Below are 27,658 nucleotides of genomic sequence, written 5' to 3' on the forward strand. Positions count from 1 at the left end.
AAGACGCACTCTAAATGAATGACGTTTCATTCAAAAACAGTGCTCCACTACAATTTATGAGAAATAATACAAACACAAAAAACAAGAACTATTAGAAACCTCTTCCACGTAAATGCCACATCCCCAAAATAATGAAAGATAAAGATGCTCAAAATGTACTGCCACGCAAATGTAATACTAATAATTAAGTGCAGTGTTTATGGACTTTACCAATGAGTGTCGGCTGCTGCCAGGTGTGAGCAATAAGGTGATCCACAGTTGCTTTTTCTGTATGTTGCCATGAAGCTGTTGCCATGTGGGACATCACTTGTGAGTGGCCGAACCTATGGGCTGAACCTATTATTGAAGGCAAAATCAGGAACAAAATCAACCACAGAGCAAATAAAATAAATGCTGCATTTCAGCAAATAAAATGTCGCCTCTTATGTGTATTTGTTTTTAGTGATATGTTATAAAATAACATTCAATATGATCAACTAACAAAATGGTGCTGTGTGGGCCTTATCACAAAAAACACCAAATATTAGAGTGCGTGTAATTTCAGTTTCTACGTTTATATGGTTAGTCTATAGTTAACTGTATTATAATAAAATCCAATATGGATAACTTTAATAGGCTTATCTTTTTCTAAGACAGTCAGATAAAATGGGCTTCCAGATGATGTATTTAGTATATCAGATAGACTGAAGGACAGCCAGTCATAATATAGACCTAAACTAACCCTTGACCCAGACCATATTGTAAAATGTGTCCTGTGCCAGCTGGAGAATGTGTACACATGGTACGCACATGGTGGGTGTCCTCAAATAGGCCAGGGTAAATCCAGGCTTACGCTCTGAAAACAAAGCATCCTTCCCACTTATGTAACACGGTCACTGAACATGACGACAGGTGCGGCCTGTCGTGTAATTTAACCTTCCCTGTTTTTGCCAGGAATGTTGAACGTGCTCTGATTTGAATGTTTCTCATCTTCTCTTTGTTTTTTCTCCTCTTGTCTCTTTTTCTTCTAGTCCGAACTGCCCTAATAGCTATAATCGGATTCATGCCAACAAAAGGAGAGGGGGCGATAGGATCTCTTGATTATACTCCAGAAGAGAGGAAGGCCCTTGCCAAAAAGTAAGATTTTGGTGGATGAAAATCACTCCAGTGTTTACTGGGCAGAGCATGTGTTGTGGGTGCACTGCTATGGATAGAGAATGATAATGAGGTGAGTGGTGAGGAAGAGTGTGTATCGTAAAGATTGTATGATCTTGCATGCTGGATTAGCAACACACGGGTAAAGGATATGGTCAGTGCCGACATTACATGCATGATTTTCAACCTGGGCCCTATTTTTCCATGCATTGGTGTTTACGTGACTAATGTGAACAAGAATCTTCAAAAATGTATCCACTGTAAGAACGCTGTAACCGACAGCCGCAAACCGGGCTGCAATGCATTCAAATGGGGCAAATGCGCTTTGTCTATTTCTTTCGCTAAAAGTTCTGTTTTTGCCACTGACAGGCTCAGACTGTCTGACTGTGTCTGATCACATTATGGAAAGGATCCCTACAGAGATGGACCTTTTTGTTAAAGAGTAAGATCCTTTTAGTTTACCCAGAAAGAGCTTTGAAATCGCTATCGCCAAACCCACCAGACTCCATTTAAAATAAACAATACTTTTAGCGTGTATAGAGCCAGCATATTTTCACATGTAAATGGGTAAATGTAAGGGTTTATTTCAACCAAACCAGAGTGGTGATTGTTGGAACAGTGGAAAGACCAACCAAGATGGCTTTTCATAGTTTTATTTTGTTTCTGTGAACTTTGAATGAAGTGTGTTTTTATGATGATAATATTACTGTTTATTTAAATGGGGGTCTGGTGGGTTTGGCAATAGCTATTTCGGGGATTTTCATGGTAAACAGAAACAATCTTACTCTTTAAAAAAAAAAGGTTGGCCTCTGTAAGGATCCTTTCTATAATGTCAGACACTTAGAACAATAATCTGAGCATGTCAATGGCAAAACAAGCACTTTTTGTGGATGTCAATTAAAGGTACGCAATAACCTTTTAAACATACAATATGTCATTTTCTGGGGGTTTGTTGTAACGTTACTCAACACCGCTGAGAGACTTACTTCGTGGCTGGGGCTGGCCGAGATACTCGACGGCCGAGGATACGTCTACATCCATGGGATAACTTTTACGTCCGATGGCTGGAGGGTGTTGCTATGCTGTGCACCTTTTTTTAAACTTAATTAAGTCGTTTTGGTGTCTAAACTTAACCGTTGTTGCCGCAGGACAGTCACCATTTGTCGGTCAACTTGGCTGTAAAGAAGACCGCTAAAGGGGGGAGAATTTCAGCACAACACCGCGGCCAGCCAGACTCGGACTGGTTTGGACGGATTTCTTTGTTTCTCCAACGACTCATAAAAACCTTCTGTTACTGCCGTTAGCATTGTTATCACCCGGTGGTGGAGTTTGTGCTGGCTGGGTTCAGATTGTTGTAAGTTAATGATTGTGGCTGGCTGCTGGCTAACTGTGGATGTGTCGTGTCCCCGGGGCTGTTGTCCGACTGAAGTCTCTTAGCGGCGGGGAGTGAGGCAGAAAAACCAGGGTGGGATAGCTGGCTAAATTAGCAGTAGATTAGTTGTCTATCTATACAGCTGGCGAACGTAATCATGGGTTAGAAAACAATTATACTTAAAATAACTTGATGAGCATTTTGAACGATGTTGAACTAACAGATTTCTCTGGGTTTGAACGTTGTTAGAAACATTTGGGATAGTGTAAGTAGACAATTCAACAAAATAACATAGGTAAAGTCATTTTTAGACATTTTTAATGCTGAAATGTTACATACTGTACCTTTTAACTTAACATTATAGCTTGTTTCGCTGCTGCCGACTGCAGCGGTCTAGCTTAATAGTGAACCAATTTCAAAGATTGTTGTTCCAATCAGTCACTTTGAGACAAAAACTTTCCAGGAATAAAAACAGAAAACCAAGTTACCCTTTAACACAGCAAACTCCATACAAGCATTTAATGTAATCAACACATGAGCCTCGGTGGACATGCCTCCCACTAAAAAGTCTCGTCACAAAGGGAAAGGAGTGCGCCCAAGCCAGTCCTAGTATTACAAATTCATGACAAATTCATTATCATGAAAATACCCGGCCTCTGGAGGGAGCATGAGTGGGCACGTTGCTCTTCATTTCACACCACATTTCCCTCAGGGGAAACCACACAAAGCCAGAGAAGGAGAGGATCCAGCTAAAGTCGCTCTTCTTATAGCAGATGAGACGGGGGTCTTAAACAGCCGGCTGTTTCATTAGCACATAGAGATGAGATAGACCGAGATAGACGCACTTTGCTATAAATACATGGCTGCTCCATCTCCCTGATGGAAAAAAAAATGATTACTTTTTTTTACTCTGTGTGAGGCTGAGGCAGCACTCTTTTTGGGTTTCTCATCTTTGTTTCCATGCCCATGGTGACTGTAGAGCTGTCAGTCAGAAAAGGGCATCTGCACAGCAGGATATTTTTTTATCAAATGTTTTTCAGAGTTTGCCGAGTTTGTGACTGACAAGTAAACTGCAGAAGATGTTGGCTAGCTTGTTATGTAGCAAACCAAACACAGGGCCCTGTGGAAGCCTGGGAAGTCTCAGAATTTAAAATGAAAAATGTCAATCATTTCTGACACCCGAGTGAACATTTCATATACAGGACACATTCTGCCAGCATATATTGTGATAATAGTTATTACAGTGTAAGGATACAGTGGCCTACCTGACTGCCAAGTTCTTTTCTGGGGCAAAGTTGTCAAATTAATTGCCAAATAAACCCTTCATTTACCCCAGCAAGAATAGTGCTACACTTGTTTTGTACTGCAGATAACTGGTGACAGGCCTTGCAGAAGAATATGGTTCCCCTTCAGTTTAGCTCCAAATCCTCAGATCCATCCCACAGAGCAGTGCACATGCAGTATTTGACACTACTGTTTCTTAATGCAACTCCGATAACTCAGGGTTTCACTTAGTGCGTGTCTACCTGAAAATGTTGTCAAGCTGGAGTTGTGATAACACAATGGGCCATTACTGATGTTACCAAGCTGGAGCTTGTCCGAAGTTAGGCATTTTGTGTAAAATCTAACTGTGTGTCTCAATTCATATACTTCTACTTATATATAGCGCACTGTGTACACTGTGTACTCACTTGTGTAGTACGTACATTTCGACACGGTAGTATTGTCTCAAATCACACATGGCCATCATGCACTTACTGGAAATTACTCTTGTTCTTCTGTTTCTCCCTAACTGACAGCAGTATAGTGGTACTTATCGGAAAAAAAGAAGCATAAATGGCATTGGTATAGTTTGTGTTTCACCGTTTCAATAGTAACCACTGCAGCTTCTTCACCCGCCACATTCACGAGTTTGAAAATGCGTTGGTGGTCCCGTAGCTTCCGCGTAGCAAATATGGTGAATGTTGAGAGCGATTGGTGTCCATCATTTCACACTCAACATTTTGATCTTCTGAGTGCAGCACTCACTGCTGTGTTTGTAACGTTTATAATATTAATAATTAATGGAAAGCTGTTGTAATATTTTTGTGTACACCCCCACCCATCAAGTTGTTCACACCTTAATATTCGTCCTGTGGGTAGGTATTCGATTTTCAATTTTGATATTCGAAAGAAGTTGCAAGGCAGTGTTTCCATTTCAACTAAGTGTGAGGCTACATCCACACTAATACGTTTTTGTTTAAAAAACCTGCACATCTCTTGCTACGTTTACGCCTCGCGTCCACACTACTCCGGTGTTTCCGAACCCCTTAAACAGAGACATTTGGAAACACTGCTGACCCCGTGTAAGTTTGACAGGCAGAAACGGAGATCTTTTGAAACAGTAACACTTCCATCTCTTCGTTAGTCCAAGCAAATTAATCCCTGGTGATTTCGCCCTTGTTTTTCTTTAGAGTATTTTCTGTATTTATAATTTATACTACTGAGAAGTAGTTAAACCAAAAACACCACTGCCCAACACCGCTTGCAACAGTTAGATTTAGCGCTGTGGCGCAGTCGGCACAGGTTGCTGATGTAGGCTACGTTTTAATTTTCCAGAGCATGTGATTATGACAAATGCCAATTCTTTGCATAAATCAAACTGGTTTAAGCCCGTACACTGGACAGTTAAAACCGGAAATCGACCCAATTCTGCTCCCCCTTGATTCCACGATTGGAAGGGGTTTTTCAGATGATGTTAAGGCCGTTACAGACCAACCAGACGGCCGACCGTTAGCAGAAAAGGCAGTTGGACTGATCAGTCTCCCCGAGTTGGTCAAAAAAGTGCCTCGGAACACACCAAAGTGACGAGACTTAATATGTCTCCATAACAGCAGGCGGCGCTAATCTGTATTGTCGCCCAAAAAATTAAAACCGGCAGCTGATTGGACGAACGTGCCACCTGGGTCTGGCTGCTGCTTCTGGATTTTGGATTTTTCAACCGGCCATTAATGGCGACTCATTCAGAATATCGTATCTCATATTGTACTAAAATATAGTTCACCGAAACATGTTTCTGAAAAAAAATTTAAGCGAGAAATAGGCCGTGCAGTTGCTGAATCTGTCTTCATTTCAGATCGACAAAGGTCAGTTTAAAAGATTTTCGTCAGATTTTGAGAGGCTTAGTCACGCTCATCCCGCTTGCCATTTCCGGGTGAATCCCGACTGCCCTGTCTCCGACTGAGCACGTCAGGTCAGCGAAAATGAAGGCCGACAGCTCCTCCAGCGGACGACGGCACGGACCACACCGAACAGACTCGAGTCACTGACCTCGCCAGACTGTCCAACGGACAATTATCGGCCCAGTGTGTAGCTGCCTTTAGACCGTCCGACAAGCACTTTGTTTGAAGCATACAATACTTAAAACCTTTCTGTCACTGAATTTTACCAATGTAAAACGAAATTGCATGAACACCACTTCTGGACCAATGATTGACACATCTCAAACATGCTGCTGTCCTCTCAGTATGCATCTGAGATTTTACAAACCAAATCTCCAGTTTTGACTTTTTTTCTCAAAGCTTAGATATGTTCATGATGATTAGCACTTACGCCTAAAAGGTTTCAAACGGTCATTCATGTAAGCAACCATCAACCAACCATGAAGCCTGTATGCATGGCATCTGCTTTTGGAGACATAGACTCCCTGTTTAAGCTGTCATAGTCCACTGACAAGATGACTGGAGGCGTAAGAGAACATTTGCTGTGCCTTGCAAAATGTCTAATGTCTAAAAAGCCCAGCTTCTTTAACTTCACTTGAATAGAATCCAGTTTCAATTTGGCTCCAGAGGAAGACACTGATTTGGATCATTTATTACCATAATGTATCCAAATCTGTCCATGCTACCTTTAGCCTGAGGAGTGCCACAGTGATGATGTGACGTTCGTCAGAGCATGATTCATCCCTCCTCTTTACAGCTGTAACATCAGCCCATTAGCTGATGCAAGGGACGATTAGCTTTCCTAAGACAAATCCACAGACACCTTTTAATGTGTTGCATTTTTATGTTTTTTTTCCCCCACACTACTGCGCTATGCAGCTGTGTTGATCCTTTTAGCAATACTGCACTGAAACCCGCTGTCAGGAATGACATGAGAGCGTAAAAGTGCACGCAGCGGTCTGAACCCTTAGCAGGGACCTGGCATGTGAATGTGCCACAGGTGGTGAGGGGAAAAAGCAAACCTGTCAGATGAGGATACACTGTGAGGCAGCCAACAATACAAATAGACAGCCAATGCCATAAACACAGCTTTTGAAGCTGGTTTTCCTGCCAGTTTCCTGCCAGTTTCTACAGCCCTGAAAGGTATGGGCAGCTTGATCTAAAAAATCTTTATAACTTCATAATCAAGATCACCTAGATGACGGTACATTTTTCAAAATCAATACCACCCACTGCACTGGTTGCTAACTGTGAAATGTAACTTAAGTGCCTGACTAATTCAGAGTTCTTTGTCTTGTTTCTCTTTCTTTGTTCGTGTTGACCACAACACACTCTGACCATCAGCAAATCTGAAATTTGGCTCTGGATGAAAACACACTGTTGATTGGCTGCCTGCTACACTTCTCCAAAAATAATTCTCTGTGTGTTTGTTCATGTTTACATTGCCACAGTGAGAACATTTTGGGCAGCCATCCTCTCTTCAGAGGGCGTTTGATGGGGTAATTCAGGTATATTAAATGGGTCTAATTTGCATAGTTTTAGCCATTTCAACTGTGATAAAAACATTGTACTCACCGTGCTTGGACAGGACCCCTTGGCGTAATTTTTTTTAACCCTCTGGGTCAGGTCCCCTTTGCTTAATTTTTCAACACTCTGGGTACTCCTTTGGCGCCATTCTTCAACGTGCTTGGTCAGCTTCACTCCTGTATAACTAACCTCTTTAGATCTAATAACTGTGGTGTCCCTCTCTCCTGCATACAACATATTAATCAAAAAAGTATGTATTTCTTACACTGCACTGTAACTTTTATACTTGTATTTGGTGTGTGTGTGTGTGTGTGTGTGTGTGTGTGTGTGTGTGTGTGTGTGTGTGCGTGTGCGTTTTGAAGCTGAGCCCCGCTCTCTGTGAAACATGCAGAGAGGACAGGACTTATTGGTCCTCTGTAGTACCGACGTAATTCTGCACTTGTACTGATATCACGAGACAACTTTTAACCTTGACTAGAAATATCGTAACATTTTAATATCCCGAGATCTACACCTCTACCGTTTAACATTCTATGATAGGGGGGAAAAAACACAATTACAGCAGCGATGGTGTCCTTGCAAAATAGATAGCGGAGATATAGCTGCCCCTACCACAGCTTCTTTGTCAACTGAAAATGATGTCTGTGGGACGGATTCATCAGTCACTACAGCTTGGTTTGGTCAACAACAAAAATTGGCTAACATGAACACTAACCCAGGATAATTAATTAGGTCAAACAAAATGTCATAGAAAAGAAAGGCTAACTGTAAAAGTGTTACCCAATCGGTCCATTGTTGCTGTTTTTTTCCATCTGACTATGGGCCATGCTTACACTCACTGAGAATTGGGTAATGCGCACTCCGCTAAACAACGTGTATTGTGGCAAGCAAAAGACAGTAAGCAACAGTACACATGTAAACCAACCGTCGTGCCCAGATGAATATGCAGGCAAGTTTGGTTAGCCGTAATATTGCCCTGAAAATAGATTATACGATTACAGCGAATTAAGAGGACTAATTTCTGTGTTTACATTCAGTTGGACTCAGAAACAAGCTTTGAAAGTATTTGTAAAAAAACATAGTTTATGTAAAATGCTCTGCTTTCCCAGATGTATGCTGTTTTGCTGAAGTTGCGTTTCCCAAATCTCTAAAATTGAGCTTGGGAGAGAATAGGTAGAATGACCACTAGACAGAGTGGACACATTAATGAGAATAAGACAAAGGTTGAAGAATACCAGGATTTTCCTTAAAGCATGTAGCTGTGACATTATGTATTTAAGATAAGGTGTTGCAGCAAATGCATTACATCAGGGTTGCTTCATAATCATGACATGTATTTCAAACCTAATTGCACTTCAGTATGAATTACAAGCATGAGCCACCCTATAATTGCATACAGGTAGTGTGACATATATCAGTAAAAATGTAATTATTCTACACGCTAGTTGGTAAAAAGTTATTTTTTCAGTTAACTTGGCAGGTAAACCTGATTTACTGTGACAAGTGAGCCAGAACATTAATGTTGGGCCTGTTCATAATTAACAGGTAATTTATTTAGTCACTGAACCACTGCCATTGTACTCACAGTAATTTCTTTTTCATTTATGAAGCAGGCTGTTCACTTATAGAGTGGAGGGACCTGCTTATTCATCAAATGGCCTGTCACAAGCTACTTTTTTTTTAAATGAAGGTCTCTGAATCTTGGAAATTAGTAGTGTAAGGATTGGTCAAGGTGTGGAGGGGAACACATGGAGGCCAGAGTAATCTTCACCCGGTGTATGTTTTATTTGAAGTTTACATAAAACCAGTGAGCAGTTGAGGCTGGTTTTGGTGAAGTTGTAAAAAAAATAGCTAGGTTATATAGATGCATGTCATGCAACAACATTTGGTTGAAATAAGTTATTTTAGTGTTCTTACATGATGCGTCTTGGTAGCCAAATTGTTACAGAGCATGGCTTTTCCTGAACCTACAACTCCACTAACAATCAACCAATCAAATTAGCTACAAAGCTGTCTGTAACGTCAGGCTGGGTCGTAGCAAAGAGTGTCCAATCTTTTGTTGCATGTTAAAAAGCAGTACCCATTATAGATTGTAACTGTAAAGAATAAAGTCTCTAATGGAAGCAAGTGGATGTTGAACTGATGTTAACTGTTCATCTGAGTGAAGATGTGAGAAGATGAAGACATCTTTGCTGCAAATTACTGAAAAAGCTTTATGCGACTTACGCTTAGTACGAAACAGTCCATCTTCTCAACTCTATTGCTGTGCGCGGAAACTTAAGCAGTTGTGGGAGGCTACCTCCATCTTGTCTCATCTGATTGGTTTTGGTCATGCAACCTTTTTCACCTGTATTTTCCTCCAACTCCCAGAAACTATTTGTACTACTGTGGGTTGATGGGGATGAAAATGGCTAGATTGACATGTATAGGATTTTCTTATTTTTAATGTGGAGATAGGTTGACCATGTTGGTATTTTTATAAATGTTTAATAGACGCCCATATGCTTGCTTTGTTTCTTTGTAGGACACTTCCACAGACAAGAAATGCAGTGTAAGAATCGTGATCTTAATTCTTACAAAGAATCCTGCAGCCCAATGTTATACCTCTCTCTCTCTGTCTCTCTCTGCCTATTTCCAGTCTGCCTCTTCACTGTCAAATATTAAAAAAAAAAAGTGAAAATGCCCAGGAAATCTTACTTGCCCACTAACATAAGTTGGCCATGGAGGCCTGGGCTACACAACTTGGCAACACCAGGACAACAGATCTATTGTGCCAACAGGATGGAATAAATAATGGACCTGCAGACAGTAAACTAGTGTGTCTGGCTAGTGGGCAACCTACTCTCTAGGCCAAGGGTTAGCACTGTGACATGTAGAATGAGAGGTGCTCTTGGCAGCATGATGACCTCACCTGTTCTCTGGCAGGTCCCAGGACTTCTGCTGTGAGGCGTGTGGCTGCTCCATGCGCTCTGCCCTCCTGGCTCTGACCCCCAACAGCAACCCCAGCGCAGAGGACCACAAGGCTAAAGAGCTGGCCCAGCAAATCAACTTCAAGGTACAAACTAGCTGTAACGGGAACCCTGTGTGATATTAGGGCTGGACAATGAACCATTATGAATCTCTTACCCATTTAAATTTACTCATCTTACAATTGTCAATAAATTGTCTAAATGCTATATGATTTAAGTGAGAATAAACAGTTGCCATACTCACTTAAAAGTTAATTCTTGACTTTGAAACAGTTCAAATTAATTATCCACCACAAGGTCCATTTAGTAGCTGTTCCGGGGATTTCGATCATATGATGATCACATCTTACTACTCTAAGGACTTCTCATGCATGTTGGCTAAAAAGTCCATTGTACATTTTTGGAAACGGCAGTTAATAAAATAATCTCACCGCAAGGACCACTTAGTGGCTGATCTGTAAAACTTATACAGAATATAATAAATACTACTTATAATACCGAAATACTTGTTTTATTCTCTAATTAATCCAGTAACATCCATTTAGCTGTTTAGCTGAAACATTGAGCACATTCTGCACAGATTTTTCACGTTAAAAGTCTTCTAACAGCTCAAATGGTATTACCCATCTCGTTTCTGTTACACTTTTGATTTAAAACATATGCAGGAAGTGTTGAATTTCCTTAACAGTAGCTTGACTTTGATATTTTTGAACTATTAGTAAATGAAAATAGTACTTCTGGCAGAAAATGGAAAGTAAGAGCAGCAGATGTATACTAAATGTACTGTGTGAACTATTATATTACAGGTAATTCCAAATTTTGATTTAAACCAAGCTTTTATTTATCCGTGCTGGCCATGTGCCATTATTTAAGAATTGGCCATTATTTTATTACTAGCTTACTCATCCGAAGTTAGCCACCATGACAGAGAAAATATCATGCAGTGATTTATTTAAAAACAATTTATTTATAATTATTTTTTTTTTTTTTATGGTTGTTAAAGTATATGTGACAGATTATTATGATATACATTTGAGGTTATGTTGTCCAGCCCTATGACAGCAGCCAAGGCACAGTGTAGATGACTGCACTTCCCTGTGTGTTATTGCAGGAAGAGTCCAGTTCATCCAGACAGGCAAGTGAGAGTGGAGGTGCAGAAAGCGAGCCTTCCACACCCACCCAGGAAGACACCTCCACGTCTGCAGGCCAGGAAGCTTCTGAAGAGCCCCGGGCTGAGCAGGTAGGTGTCATACTGCCCCCTGGGGTTACACAGGACTAGGGCTGTTGGAACGAATTCCCAAAGTCGAATATAATTCGATTAGTAAAAAAAATCAATACTATTCGAATGCTGAATTTACTATTTGAATGTTGGCTAACGTTAGCTAATCTCCCTCTTCTCACCTTGGCCTACCCACACATGAAAACGAAAGGCTTTTGTCATGTCACATCTGATACGTTAGCGGGAGTGAGAAACACAAGGCATTGTGAGGTCTTAACATCACGGAGCACGTAACGTTAGTACAGGGGGAGTGACAGGCTGCGGCTGGAAATCAGAAGAAGGATGGGAAATGGTTTGAACATGACTTTAAAAATCGACATCCACCGAGCCAAAATGCTTATGCTATCATTAGTTAGCTCGTTCTTGTTTCCTAACTGCGTCACGAGATAGAGGAGCTTAGCTGGGAGCTTCACGGAGACAGCTAAAGTTAATGTTAGCTGTCCTACAGCTGTCAGAGTTAGCTTCCACTTCAACAACAGAGTTCTCTGTTGTTTGTGTTTGTTGCAGTGTGCTCGTGGTGGAAAATGATAGTAAAAACACAGCGGAGTGCCAGAAATGCAATGCGCCGTGACGTAGGTCCCCTTCAAGGCCAGGCTGATGTGGGAAGTCCCTCTAGTGGACAGAACGTGTAACAACAACCACATGCTTATAGTGGCATTGACAATAATGCATAAGCCTGAGAAGTGTGGTACATATTAATAACAGGCTGCATTTGAGCATCAACTATTCAAATATTTAAAAAAATAAATGAAATTCAAATGGTATTATAGAGGAAGGTGACAGCTCTACACAGGACAGCCCATAACCTGCTGCCAGCCCACAATGTTTTAGCCTGTCAGCTCCAATCAACTATATAAGAATGTGGAGTGAGACTAAAATTGAAAAGACATTTTGACTTGTCAAACACAGGTGTACTTAGTAACTGAATTGCATTGCAATAATAGCAGGAAAAGAGCCATCGTTAATGTTATTAGTCCCACCTCTGCTTTTCCTGCTGTGGCAGGGAACATCAAACAAAAGTGCTCTGATGCTGCAAGACTGTCAAGGCTTCAGGTTAATTAGATTTGATTTATTCAGAAAGCAAAATGACAAAGTATTTCATGTGGTTTTCATCAAGCAAATGCATCAGTCAAATCCAAATATGAAGAATCCGATCATCATCTCAAGTTCACTGTCTAGAGCCTTGTCTCTCTTAAGCTTAGAGTTAACAGTGGGAGTAGGCAATATGGATATAATCCTCTATCACGGTATGTGTCGTTTTATATTGTGACATCAATTAATATAATAGTGAATTTTGAGGAAAAACAAGTTTCTATGCGTAAAATGTTCAGTTTATCCAGAAAATGAAATACCTGTCAAATCAAGCTATTTAATCACATTGATGCAAAAACCATGAAAAAACTATATATATACAAATACTGCCATGAAACAGTCCTGCCTATTGATTATTACTTCAAACATATAAAAACAGAACAGAAAAGCAATAAATATCAAAGTCACTACATTAATTGTCTCGCTTTGCCAGACCCTCCACCAAAGCGCGCTGCAGGAGGGTCTGGCTGCTCCACACAGCATTCGGGAATGGGAGGAAAACGTGCTGTGGTTTATTGGCATTTCTTTAAGCCAATCACAATCGTGATTATGTGTTATGTTATGTTATGTTAAGCACCGGAGGAAAGCCGCGTTGCCGCTGTAAAATAGGCTCGGAAGGAACTTGTTTTGGTGAAACGTGTATGTTTTTTAGTGCAACAGAAAACTCAGATTGGACAGATAGTCTAGCTAGCTGTCTGGATTTACCCTGCAGAGATCTGAGGAGCAGTTAACCATAGTCCTCATAAACCCACAGGAGTTTCAAATGCCAACACAAAGGAGCCCAAGGCAACGGATATCCGGCCTAAATGAGTGACATCCGGTGGATTTTCCGGCGGCAATGGAGCAATCTAATCTAATTTAATATGCAGTTATGCTGCAGCTAAAGACATGACAACTCACAATTGCCAGTTGTCATAGTAACACAACATGATGCTTTGTGGCTCAGGAGTCTACTGGCAGGACTGAATCTGAGCTGACCAACAAAACTAAAATACACTCGGCCAACGGTTAACAACTGATGTCCATCATTGTCTGATCGCACATTCACTGTGGTATTGCACATTACAAGTTATTATTTTTATTTATTACCTATTATATGAGCTGATTTAAATTTAGAAGAAAATGAATGCAATCTATTAAACATATTTGTGTATTTAATTGTATTCATTGTTTATTTTAAGTTAAATATTTGTAACTGCAGCCACAGAACGGGCTGCGATGTAACCCTATGGGGCAAATGTTCACCATCCATTTGGTCCACTAAAAGTGCTGTTTTTGCCGCTGGAAGGCTCAGATTAATATTCTAAGTGTCTGACAACATTATGGAAAGGATCCCTTCAGAGATAGACCTTTTTGTTTAACCAGAAACAGCTCTGAGGTTGCTAGCGCTAAACCCACCAGACTCCATTTTAAAAAAAACAATACTTTTAGCGTGTATAGAGCCAACATATTTTCACATGTAAATCGGTAAACTATGTGTTTATTTCAACCGTGAGCGTGTCATCTGCGTGGCATGTCCGTTTTTATTTCGGCTCCCATGGTAACAGGTTAGAGCTTGCACACTGTCTGCGTGACACGCACGTCTCAAACGCGTGCATGCTAGAAATAGGACCCACGCGTATTTTTCCAGGCAAAATAGAATATGAAAAGATGTTTATATGTCATTTTGACACAAATACATTTAATAAATGACATTTTGATGTTTGAAAGTCTCTAGGTTTTGACATAAATGCAGATATAAATGTAATTTAAATAATTATAGATTTTCAAGTATTGCACCTGTCAATACAGAACGAAATATTCTGTAGCCTATTTTGCCGTCAATACTGCCGACGTTGTCTTTGCTGTAATCAAATCAGTATACACTCACCTAAAGCATAATTATGAACACCTGTTACATTTCTCGTTAATGCAATTATCTAATCAACCAATCACATGGCAGCTGCTTCAATGCATTTAGGGGTGTGGTCCTGGTCAAGACAATCTCCTGAACTCTAAGTAACTTTGAGCGTGGCATGGTTGTTGGTGCCAGACGGGCTGGTCTGAGTATTTTACAATCTGCTCAGTTACTGGGATTTTCACGCACAACCATTTCTAGGGTTTACAAAGAATGGTCTGAAAAAGGAAAAACATCCAGAATGCGGCAGTTCTGTGGGCGAAAATGCCTTGTTGATGCTAGAGGTCAGAGTGGAATGGGCCGACTGATTCCAGCTGATAGAAGATCAACTTTGACCAGTGCCAGGGTGCAGGAGGCCTTAGAAATCCTTTCCATAATGTTGTCAGACACTTAGAATATTAATCTGGGCCTGTCAATGGCAAAACGAGCACTTTTATGAAGGTAAATACAAGCTGGACAATTGCCCTATTAACTTACATTGTAGCTTGTTTCGCCGCTGCCGACTGCAGCGATCTCGCTTAATAATGGACCAATGCCAAAAATTGTTGTTCCCATCAGTCACTTAGATACAAAAACATGGGCAACACGGTTGTTACCCTTTAAGGAACCACTGACTTAAATGGAGTGTTGTGCGCCGTACTGGAAATATGACATGTCTTACATATCTCATTTCTCTCTAGTCTGTCAGGGATTCTACTTGTGAAGACAATGTTATCCTCTACCTCTACAATGGATCTCTGCCTGTGTGATAGCTGTAGAAAGAAGCCACTTATATTGTAATAAATATGATATAGCAATAGTGTGCTTTTCAAGAATAGCTGTAGAAAGAAGCCACTGACTTTTGACTCTGTGGAACCGACACTGAAACCTGACACTTTCTTGTGATGTATAACATCAACAAATACTTACAGTAAATCTCATTCACTGACATGAAACCTAGTTTAAGGATGATTTCACACAACCACAGTAACTCAGTGCAATCAATAGGGGGATTTTGGTCTCAAAGTAATGCATTAATTATGATGCATCTGCACATAGTGTATGAGCTATAATTCTTTTTGTGCTTTAAATTCCTGTTTGGTCAGGTCAGTAAACAGGGCTCTATTTCAAGTGTGCAAATGCAACATCCACTGTGAAGTTGGGTATGGTTGGTATGGAATATAAGTCTTAATTCTGTATCTCACGTCGTAAATGGATGATATTGTAATAAATATGGTATAGCAACAGTGTGCTTTTCAAGAATAGCTGTAGAAAGAAGCCACTGAAACCTGATGCTTTCTTGTGATGTATAACATCAACAAAGACTTGATGAAAAATATTCCACTGAACAATAAATGTCATTTACTGACATGCAACCTAGTTTAAGGACTATTTAGGCTTTGTTGATTCCTTCTCCTAATATTTGGAATAATTTAATACCCGACTTGTCTACAGCATTCTGTGGTTCTTTTTTCAATCCATTTAAGCTCCAAAGTGTTGGACAGAGCAGCGGGTGTTAGGAAGCTCCACGGTGTACAATCAAAAGGATGACATGGTGCTGTCTGTATGCAGTCAATTACACATCTTTCACATTGTTCCTTTTAATTGGTGGCATGCTTAATCACCTGCTGAGGTCCCACTGAGCTCAAAAATCATATTGAATATGTATGTAAGGAAATTATTCTGCATACTGAGTTTGCAGCAGCACCATGCTAGCTCAATTGATTGCACTGAGTTACTGCGGTTGTATGAAATCAAGCAGCTGGATATCAGCGCTTTCTCATTACATAGTGCTATGGTAGCATGAAGCCTGTGGTTCTGTGGCTTCTTTTTCACCAGTTCAGATGGTATGTGCAAGCTTTGTTGCCTAAGATCATTGGTTTTGACTCCAGCTGCTACCCATTGATCCAGTCTGAATGGGCAGAGAGGAGGGTCTAGATTAGTGTTTGGATAAACTGAGGAGGGCCACGTCAAAAATAGGACTCACCATCTGCCGCTGCAGTTAAAGGGACGAGTTAAAACTTGTCCGGCCCGCGGTATCCCACATTGCCTTGCTGCTGTTCCCTGAGTACAGAGGGATGTAGGATAACTGTGAAGTGTTTACTGCCTCTGTCCAGTTTGTGCAGGCTCCCTCCAGCCAGTCTCTAATTGGGTGAAATGTACATTTTCTGTGTAAAAGCTAGGCCCGTTGGCACTGCTCATTGGTCAGTCATCGCCCTCACAGTCTCCTGCCCTCCAGAGAGAACTCATTCTATCAGCACAAGCATCATAACTTCATCTTTAACTAACTCTAACACTAAGTATATATGCCGTATATATGCCGAAACTGGGAGTAGCTTTTAATGTGTTGATCCTGGAAGCTCATGAATGACTTATTATTTCGATAAAGTTGCATAAAAGGAAAGCATCTTAATGCGCTGTTTTAATAGAACCAAATTCGTGATTTCATTATCCTCATTTACATGTTTTACGTTTCTATTGTCAGACAGTGGAATGAGTATTAATTGATGGTGAGTGATTTGATTGTAGCTCATAAATACTACCTTTTAACCAGCAGTCATTTCCAAGCTGTTGGCTGAGCTGCTGATCACATCATTATTTTGTGAGGACAACATTGTCTGACAGAATCAACATAAATACAGGTTAATGACAACAGCTGTACTGTGTGATCGGCTAAATTGACACGTATTGACATTTAATAAAGTGATCAGAAGGCAACAAAAGATGTCCAACATTTGCACCCACACTGTCCCCAAGCCTCACTGGGCGGGTCTGTGAATGTTACGCGAAAGCTCTGTTTTTGAGTGAGAAAAATACCGGCCGAGTGAGGACAGAGGGCTGGAACGGAGACAGAAAAATATGCATTTATAGATTTTATTGGCTTAATGTGGATGCGTGCCACTATCAGTAAGTAGGCTACAAATAAAAGATCAGGTGGGATAGGACAGTGGGCTAATTAAACTGAGTTAATTACAGCATCATAGTATCTCTTACACACATTCAAATGAGCTGAAAATGTGTATTAAAGTGCCCATATTATGAAGAAATCACTTTTTCTGGGATTTGGGGTGTTATTTTGTGTCTCTGGTGCTTCCACATGCATACAAACTTTGAAAAAAATCCATCCATGCTGTTTAGAGTGAGATACAGGTTTCTGAATGTGTCCTGCCTTCAGTCTCCGGGTGAGCTGTTCAAAATCTGCACGGCTTTCTACGTCACTAGCCGAGACGAGGGGCCTAGGGGGCTAACCGTTAGCATGCTAGCTCGTTCTCAATGGCAAAACACTGCTACAACACACACGAATTCACCCTAATCTACAAAATAAATTGTATAGAACTACATGTCCCTGTTCTGCAGGTATTCCACGCAAAGTTGGAAGTGCGCCCTAGTTTAGAAGAAGTCTCCCAGCTAATCCTGCCTTGTACAGGCTGAAGTTGGAGCTAGCTCATGTAATCCTTACCTAGCTACTGCGCATGTGCGACTGACAACAGAGATGTTACAGAAGTTAAGAGGTCTCACTCTGTAGCTAAAACAGAAACCTGACAGCGTGTGAAAAGAGGAGCTGCAGTAATGTGCAGTAGAACAAAAATATGGTGTTTTTTTGAAAATTAAACCATGTAAACCTATTCTGGTACAACCTCAAAATACCTGAACCTGAAAATGAGCATAATATGGCCACTTTAATGCTTGATTTCAGCAAAACAGCTCTAAACTATATTATACAAACTGTATTTATGTACAGAGGCTTGCAAAAGTATTCATACCCCTTGAACTTTTCCACATTTTGTCACGTTAAACCACAAACGTAAATGTTTATTTTTATGTGATAGACCAACACGTGGTGCATAATTGTGAAGTGGAAGGAAAATTATACATGGATTTCAAGTTGTTTTTTTTTTTACAAATAAAACACTGGAAAGTGTGGCATGCAAAAGTATTCAGCCCCCCTGAGTCAATACTTTGTAGAACCACCTTTTGCTGCAATTACAGCTGCAAGTCTTTTGGGGTATGTCCAGTGGTGTAGTCTAATGTATTGTAGTGGGTACACTGTACTGTATATAAATATATTGGCCTATATACTGTATATGGGCCAGAATCTGCCTTTGGGGGAGGGGGGCATATTATAGTGGGGGGTCTGGGTGTCCTCCCCCAAGGTTATTTTGAATGTCAAAGACTTCATTTCCTGCATTCGGATGCACTTTTATGCACCAATGTACGGTGGAAATACCTTTGTTTAGCCTATGCAAAGACAAAAAACACAGATGACAATTAAAAATATATCAAAAATATAATGGAAAGTTGTGAAATGTTGTTGCATGTCATTGGGCATTTTTAAGTGGGTATATGGAAATCCTGGAGCTTTCTTAGTGGGTATACTGCGTATACCTGCATATTACGTAGACTACACCACTGGGTGTGTCTCTACCAGCTTTGCACATCTAGAGACTGAAATTTTTGCCTATTCCTCTTTGCAAAATAGCTCAAGCTCAGTCAGATTGGATGGAAATCCTCTGTATAGATATCTGCTGAAAAACACGCTTCACTTCTAAAAAATGTCCAGTGCACTTTAGAGCCACAATGGAGCCGTGACTAAGCTGTAGCACAACACGAAACGCAACGCAGCCGGATCCAGTGGGCATCATCAATTAGTCGAGTAACTGTTTCACCTCTAATGCCTAGTTTTGTCCCAATGCCATCTTCCTCCACAGGCAGAGGCGTCTCCAGCCACAGGAATAGACGGGCCCCAGCCCCCTGCGGCCCCCATCGTCGGCCGCCCGCTCAGCCCCCGGCAGCGTCGTGCCCAGCAGCACAGCCAGCAGGGCCAGAGAGACGGCAGAGAACCGGCCAGCAGGCCTGTCTTCGCCCCGACTCCTCGCCAACCTCAGGATGGAAGCCGCGCAGGCTCGGTAGCCCTCATCGTGGTGCTCACTCTGGCCCTGGCCGCACTCATCTTCCGCAGGATCTACCTGGCTCACGAGTACAAGTTTGACTACGAGCTGTGACCACACACTTGGCCGCCCCTCCTCCTCCCGCTCAAGTTCCCCCCCCCCCCCACACCCTGCTACCACCCTAACAGAACTATGGCCAGCCGAAGTGGAACCAGAGCCGAGGCGGTGGCTGACACTGGCTTCCTGCGCTCCCTGTTTGTCAGCAGAGGGTTCGGTCTCCGCTGGGGGGGGGGGGACTTTCATTCCTGCAGAGGAGGCGCTCCCACTCTCCACAACACCTCCAGGGTGTCTTTTAATCAATGTGAATTTTACTCTCCAGAGTGTCATGCATTTTTAAGAATGGGAAGCTTTGTTGCGCTTGTGATCAGTTCAGCAACTACGCACGCCACACGTACCCTTCCATAGAATTGTTCTGTCCGAGTGCTGCCGCTTGTTCCCATTATTTAATTGAAACTGTAATATATGTCAACAAGGTTATGGGGGACTTTTGTATCAAAGTAATTAAGTAATCATGGAAGCATCTGCACAAAGTGTATGTGCTATAATTCTTTTTGTGCTGTAACTTTGGTCTGTTTGGTCAGGTCAGTCACACCATGCAGGGCTCTATTTCAAGTGTGCAAATGCAACATCCACTGTGTAGTTGGTATGGAATTTAAGTCTTAATTCCGTATCTCACGTCGGAAATGGATCATATTGTGATTTATATATTTATATATATATATATATATATATACACATTATGTTGAGGAGGATTGATGACGTCTCCCATGTAAACTGGCAGAATGTTGAATTATAACTGACAAGTCTGATGTGTGTAGAGGTGTGTGTGGCGAAACATTTCAAATCAGAGGCTGCAGAATTAGCAACATACGAGTCCTACTGCTGCCTGGCTGCAGGGATTTGATGAACTGAAGTATAAGCAGCTGTGGACAGCAGATACTGTAGGAATAGCTGGTATTCATTTATAAACCAATGCAGACTGCTGTATTTACCAACATTCGTATGTTACACCATGTTCTGCGACCACTGTAATGTGTGACTGCAGGGGGTTGTTGAAGGGATGTTATCACGCTTTCTACAAGTGAGTAGTCGAGAACGTGCCTCGAGGTCACAATTTCTGACGCAAGCCATCAGAAAATGTGACCCTACTGTCGCTAGGAATAAGAAAGAAAAAAAAAAAAGCAGCACTTCTGCAAATTGTTGTTCCATGTGGGTTCCATTATAACACTTGTCCTTAGCCGAATGAAGAGAAAAAAATCTATGCTGAGAGTTCTCTACCATGTTTTGCTCTCATTTATGGTCATGCTAGCTTCTCTGTCCTCCCCTCTGCGCCTTGACCGAGGGCAAGGCTTAGCTCCTAAACACACACACACACACACACACACACACACACACACACACACACACACACACACACACACACACACACACACACAGCGGACAGCAGGGAGGCCGCGTTGGAGACACCTGCTTTGTCTGCAGTTATTGTTTGATACAACCACATCACCTAAGCCCTCAGAAACTGAGGGAAAACCCTGAGAGACAGGTCTACAGCAAGGCCGCCCAATTTGGGGCCCACGGGCCAAGTTTGGCCCGTGCTCCCTTTGTTTTGGCCCGCCATGGATTTGACATGCTCATGCTTATTCTCCTCTTATTTTAAAAATAATGACTACGAAACGTACATTTTGTGCAGTTAAAAACTACGTAATCTGAGTTTAACGGCAATGTAAGACACAGTGCTGGTAAACTTCCCATTTAAATTACATACGTACATTTTATCTACGGAAAATGGCAAGAATTACAGTATTCTTCAACATCGACATTTATTTTTGGCCAGTGGCCTTCCATCCAGATACATTTTGGCCCTTTATATGAAAGAATTTGGGCACCTCTGGTCTACAGTCTTTAAATAAAGTTTTACTGTATAGGACATTATTCATTTATTCGTTTATTTTGTGAGTGTAGGTATGTAGATCTTTTAAAAGACATGTTTATGTTTAAATAAAGATACCTATACAAGCAATTATGTATCTCGTTGTATTGGTTTGCCCTCTTATAGACATAATGCGCAACAATAGATATTCTAATGGTTCAAACATATGTGTTCTTTTAGAAGGAATAATAAAAAAAATGTGGAATTGAAAAAAGGCGATATCTCTGGTTGTGCTGCATCAATTTTGGTCCTTTTTTTTAATTTTGGGGGCCAATTCCCAACACCAAAAGGAGATCCGGCGATTGGCCGCAGGGTTGTGCGGCAGTGGGAGTGTTACTGAAACAGCCCATTTGTGTGACGTCCTGTTGTCTTCTTTATCCCCTCAATGTAGCACAAGTAGACTTTATATTTCACAATTATTGTTGTCCGTCAGATCGTTTAGAGATCTCAACATTCCCGACCACACTTGAAGGCAGCTTCATTTCACGAAAAAAGAGAGAAACAAAAGAAGTTCAGTGCTTGGGTTTTGTTTTTTTACATAGTCTTTTAAAACTTTCTTGTGGCAGCGATAGAGGCAGTGATGTTTCCTGTTTACTGTACTGAACTCTCACACCGCCTCAAAACCGACTGCCAAGTCTGATCGGTGGTTACATCATTGGCCACCGCAGCGTGATGCCGGGTTGCGTTTATCCAAAAAGTTTAATCAGGTTAAACTTTTTGCTGCAGGCCGCTGAATAGGCAGACCTACGTTTTCGCAGCACCGTCTGACGGCGGACGCAGGCAGTGTAAATGCAGTAGGGATCGACCGCTGCTATTTTTTCAAGGCCGATACCGATTATTAGTAGGTAATTAAGTCAGACTCAGTGGTGAGTGAATGTGTAGCAGAGGGACAGACAGAGCTGTAGCGAAGCCAAAGTAGCGCACTTTTTTATTCATTAACTTTATCGGGCATTTCATTTAAAGGCATTTCAGCCTTTAATGGAAAGAACAGCTAAATGTGAAAGGGGAGAGAGAGGGGGAAGACATGCAGGAAATTGCCACAGGTCAGACTCGAACCCTGGACCCTCTGCATCGAGGCATATACCTCCATATATGTGCGCCTGCTCTACCAACTGACATAAACCTGGCCACGGAGTACTCTTTTAATGTGGTCACAGAATATGGTGTAATACCTGCTATAATCATATTAATTGCCTTTTATTTTAAAGGCAATTAAAATGCATCTACTGATTTGAAAGGGTTTAATTGGAATTGTTTATTTACAATTTTAAGAATTGTTTTTGCAAATGTATAGTATTTGGGTTGCTTTTGTTGACAAAAATCACCAAATTGCCGGCGTAGTGACTTTGCTCCAGACACAGACGTGGTTCTGAAACATCTATTCTCAGTGCAAACGTCTAAGACCACCACAATACCAACTGCCTACTTTGTGCTCCCACATACGCTGGGCACAATACCAAAAGCAAAAATAACAAACATGTCGGAGTGCGAGTCGTTGTGCCGCCACTAAAGTAGAGCCCGTAGTGTAGTCATTCCCAGCAGTCTTGTGAAGGGAATAAGTTAACTGATCCAGGATCGGCTAAATGCAACCCGTTTACTGAAGCACACCATGAGGGCAGAGTGCTTTCAACTGTTCTCACCACTTCAACGTTTACTGGTGAGCTACTTTTAGGGATTATTTGCACCAGTATACATGACTGTGGTCTTCAGAAAACACCTACAGGTTCCGCCAACTTTCTGCTTACTTTCAACAAAAGTGTGACTCATTGTATTTTCATTCTGCTTTCCCACCTACAACTGATTTTATATATTTTATTTGAAGGCATTTTTCTGTGGTCACTGTTCTCCCATTCCTTTGTATCTTTCCTGCCTCAATGCCTCTCTCCCTGCCTCCCCTGCTGTGTCATGGTATTCATCCCACATCCCTGTGCATTAATCTCTTGGTTGGCTTGCATTCTCTTAAGCTGTATGCAAACAGTAATTCCCCTCCTGCTTGTATAAACAGACCCAAACACTGTCTAACAGTTACCCTCTTTAATATACTTTGAGTGACGAGGAACTGGGAAGCAATTTAAATGAATTTTTTGCACATCGTAACTGACGGCTTTTTGACATGTACAATAACTTGACAGCATACAAATACATCAGAGGTCATAGCAGTCTATCTGTTGAGGGGAACAATTCTGTCTCTGTAGTTTTTCTTTCATTTTGAGCAACATCCTATACCTGCATGTGTACAGGTATGACTTGAAGGCAGCAGTGTGTGTGAAGCTATGAATTTCCATATTGTCAGAATCTCTGTATATCTGCCTCTTCAGTTTTTGTGCCCAAGGCTGCTATAGTGGGATATAAACAGAAAATAAATCGCTTAAATGAAAGAATGTGTTTGCCATGTGTAATGTCTTTCTTATACCTACAGACCCACCTGTAACATTGCTGTTACCTTGAAATGCTCCTGATGACGGATCAGGTAATTTCCAGGTCCTAATGTGTCTAGAATACATTTTGCCACCCATCTCACATTTTCTATTATATGAAGGTTTGAATAATCACAACAACCTGTGCAGTGATTATGGCAGATTTCACAGCCAAGATGTCTGACTATCTAAAGCTACTGTGAAGCATAGGGAATTAGCGGTGTATTTCGGAGATGTTGAGCTGCACAGCATCCTTTCTTCTTTCTTTCGTGTAGAACCTGATTTAGATTTTTTTTTTCAGCTCATTCTTTAGAAGTGGATGTGCGTCTAGAGTCTACAGCCGTGCTAGTGGCTCTGCGAGGCTGTATTTTTGGCACATCGGTGCTTTGAGCTAAATACTAAGATGCTGATGCTTATAGTGCGTTGCATTTACCTCGGAACTCGGAAGCCGAAGCTGGGAATGACGCCACACCTGAGCTAAATGTGTTCCATGTACAACTCGGATTTTCATTGTTTTCATTAGCTCTAGCCAGGTTAGCCATTGTTAGCAATGCCAGTTTATAACAACGCATTACGCCATTTTTGTGCATACAAACCGCGTAATAACATGTCCATAAATAGAATATGGACAGCGCTGCGTGTGCAACTGATTTAGTGAGACATAAATAACACAGAAGTGCTAATAAGTGTACGTTACTACAGCTTTCACTACTGTTGATGCACTGAGCAGCCATGTTGGATTTTTAGCTTGGGGTACTTGGTGGTTGCCATAGACAGTAAAAGAAATGCACAAGGTGACGCCATAGATTTCCACGGAGACCAGTGAAGTCTATTAGAAGCACTTTTCCGGTGATGGCTGAGCGTTACTGCGCAGCTGCAAACTGAGCTTGCCGATGTAGATGTGACGTGAGCAACCTGTCTGAAAGTTGGAAGTCTTCTGGTAGCTGTGCCAAGAGAAATCGCAATCATTCCCAATCTTGCAGAGACGGAGAGCGTAGGTATATGTAAGGAGATGACATAGGCACAGGCTAATTATTGATCACTAAAATGATAGTTAACATTAGTAATTACACTTAAACAGCTAATGTAAGTCGAAACTGCCTGCGAGCTTCTCCTGTACTATATGGTAATTTGTCTACTGTGCGACAGTAAGTCTCGTGGTTATGACACAATCGTTAGCCTATTTTTACAAAAACGTCTACTACGGAGCCATAACGTGAGATACAAGCTAATGGAGCCTTTTATACATTGTCGTGTTTCTTGAGAAATAAACAATGGACAAATAGAGTCTTTAAACGCTTCAGATGTAAAGTTATTCGATGTCAAAGTGACGCAAAAATGAATGGCAGTCAATGGGATGCTAACGGTGGGTGATGGCTTGTTAGCACCAAAATGGCTCCATGGGAGGTATGCTTTGTGGACGCTCACTTACCCCCTTGGTGGTTGCCCAAGTTCCAAGCTCGGGGGGCGTGTTTCCAAATTTAACCTCGGAAAATCTGAGTTCCGAGTACAAATGGAACGCACTATTAAGCAGATATTATGTTTACCATGTTCACCATCTTAGTTTAGTGTGTTAGCATGCTAACATTTGCTAATTAGCACAAACATAAAGTACAGTGGAGGCTCATTGGGAGAGTCATCAGTTTAGCAGGTATTAGGTCAAAAACGTATCGGCCACATGAAAAGCATCACTGAAGTTATTAGAAGGATTTTTTTAGGAGGATATTAATACAGTAGGCCACATATAATGGCAATACATAGTAGTACTGTAGTTTCATTCAAAACCACAAATGTGAATCTCATGATGGTGCTACTGGTAAAGTCAGCGGATCACCATGATTAGGATACATCTTCTTGACATTCAGTAGTTTTTGGGATATTTCAGTCTGGACCAAAGTGGTCAACATTGCCATCTGCAGAGCCATGCTGCTGGCATGGTCAAAAATCTTCAATGGCCAAAAGGCCAATGACCCTAGACACTGAAACTTTACTTACAGGAGGTGAGGGAAGCTCTCTCACCTACTGTCTTAAAAAACACTAAATACATATTTCGCTAAAACTGAGTTAAAGCATAAGGCTGACGCTTTTATGGTATTGTCAGCAAATCTCATAAAAAGAAACGTAACTGGCGCCTGGGTAGCTCACCTGGTAGAGCGTGCGCCCATATATAGAGGTTTACTCGTCAACGCAGCGGCTCCGGGTTTGACTCCGACCTGCGGCCCTTTGCTGCATGTCATTTTCTCTCTCTCTCTCTCTCCCCGTATACTCTTCAGCTGTCCGATAAAAATAAAGGCCTAAAATGATGCCCAAAAAAATAATCTTTAAAGAAAAATAAAAGTAACACCAGCTACACAAGTTGTAATAGTTTGTAGCTATATCAGTCTTTTTAAACCATGTATTCTCTTTAAAGTTGAAATCAAGTCAGGAGTTTAGGGGGTCAAGTCTCAGGTATATCAAGTCTTGCAGCAGTCAAGACGACTCAAGTCGCAAATTTTGACCTGGTAATAATTGGAAAAAATAAGACAGCAACAGGATGGACTTAGATTGCAATATACTGTACTTGTATTGTTTCATTGTCAGACATGCGCATTGACATAGCAGAGCAATATGGAAAAACACTATGGACATAGTTACAGTACCTGCCCTCGAGGACTTGAAAACTTGAGACTTAACTTTGACAGGACGTCAGAATAGACTCTGACTTGTTTTTGACTGACTTGAGACTTGACTTGGACTTTTTCAATTTACACGAGACTTGATTTGGATTTGTTTCAGTACACTTGAGACTTGACTTGAACTTGCCCTCAACAATTTGAAAAATTGAGACTTCACATTGACAGGACTTAAGACTAGATTCATCCTTGTATTTCACTGACTTGAGACTTGATTTTGACTTGCAGACAATAACTTTTGACATTTTTGAGAAGCCTTGAGACTTGATTCGCAATTGTCTTGATCCACTCAAGACTTGACTCGTACCTGCTGTGAAAGACAGCTCTGGATTAAGCTCCCTTTATATTACATATTTAAATGTATTCATCTATAAATTAACTAGTGCTTCAGTTCAAACGAAAAGCTGAAGCTGTAGAAACACATTTTCTTTGTAGATACAGCATTTTCCCTTTACATTCCCTTAAAATTGTCTAAAGGCAGAGAGACTGCAGTTCCTGCTATATGTGTTACATCTGTGACAGTAAAATAAAATGCTAAAGGCAGTAAAACTTCTCTCTTTTCTTGATGCTGAAAGTCAGCTCTTGAATCCCCAGCTTTCACTCGGCTGGACATCGTCATCTGGAAAACGGGATTTTACATGGATAATACTTTTTAATCTCTTGAAATCAAAAACATTTTAAATGAGGGAACAGAATGTCTCTAAGCATCCACAAAGACTACAAGTTAAGAGAGTTCATGTAAGGAGACAGAGCTGACACCACATGCAATGTAATTCTTGACTGTGTGATGGAGGGCAAAGGTCAAGAAGAAAACAATCAGAAAGCAATATCTTTAAAAAAAAATCATCAAGGACACTGTTCCCTCCTTACTGTGGGCAGTCAAGTGAAATGGTGCAGTCAGCAGCTGCTGGCATATTTTGTCCTCCGACATTCCACAGAGAAAGGTGGATTTGGCACATTTAGTAGGAAGCACATTTAAAAATATGAACCCTAGGTAAACTGAGTCTGAGAGGCATGTTAAAAAATGCTGCACACTCATTGTAATTCTACTGGTTTCTAATGCTGTTTCATATACACTAAAAAACTATCTCTATCTATGCAGCCTCTAGGCCGGAGATCTTCAACAGGAGCCAGGACCCTTGGGGGTCCTCAGAGTTAATGCAGGGGGGGCCACCAAATTCTTAATGTTTTGATTTTCAAACTTTAAAATGTCTTAACATGAATCCAACAAAGTATTT

The 27,658-nt window shown here is 41.1% G+C and overlaps 1 protein-coding gene across 1 annotated transcript in view; it reads left to right on the forward strand.

Annotated features, from left to right (window-relative positions):
- ube2j1 (ubiquitin-conjugating enzyme E2, J1) overlaps positions 1-20,106 on the forward strand; it is a 69,231-nt gene extending 49,125 nt beyond the window's left edge. Inside the window, exons 5-8 of the mRNA XM_031318589.2 lie at positions 1,011-1,116; positions 10,159-10,288; positions 11,314-11,442; positions 19,159-20,106. Of these exons, the coding sequence (XP_031174449.1) occupies positions 1,011-1,116; positions 10,159-10,288; positions 11,314-11,442; positions 19,159-19,452 (659 nt within the window). The 3' untranslated portion in view covers positions 19,453-20,106. The remainder of the gene's footprint in view (positions 1-1,010; positions 1,117-10,158; positions 10,289-11,313; positions 11,443-19,158) is intronic.
- The last annotated feature ends 7,552 nt before the right edge of the window (positions 20,107-27,658 follow it).

The sequence above is a fragment of the Sander lucioperca genome, chromosome 19 (assembly GCF_008315115.2).
Source record: "Sander lucioperca isolate FBNREF2018 chromosome 19, SLUC_FBN_1.2, whole genome shotgun sequence".
Lineage (NCBI taxonomy): Eukaryota > Metazoa > Chordata > Actinopteri > Perciformes > Percidae > Sander > Sander lucioperca.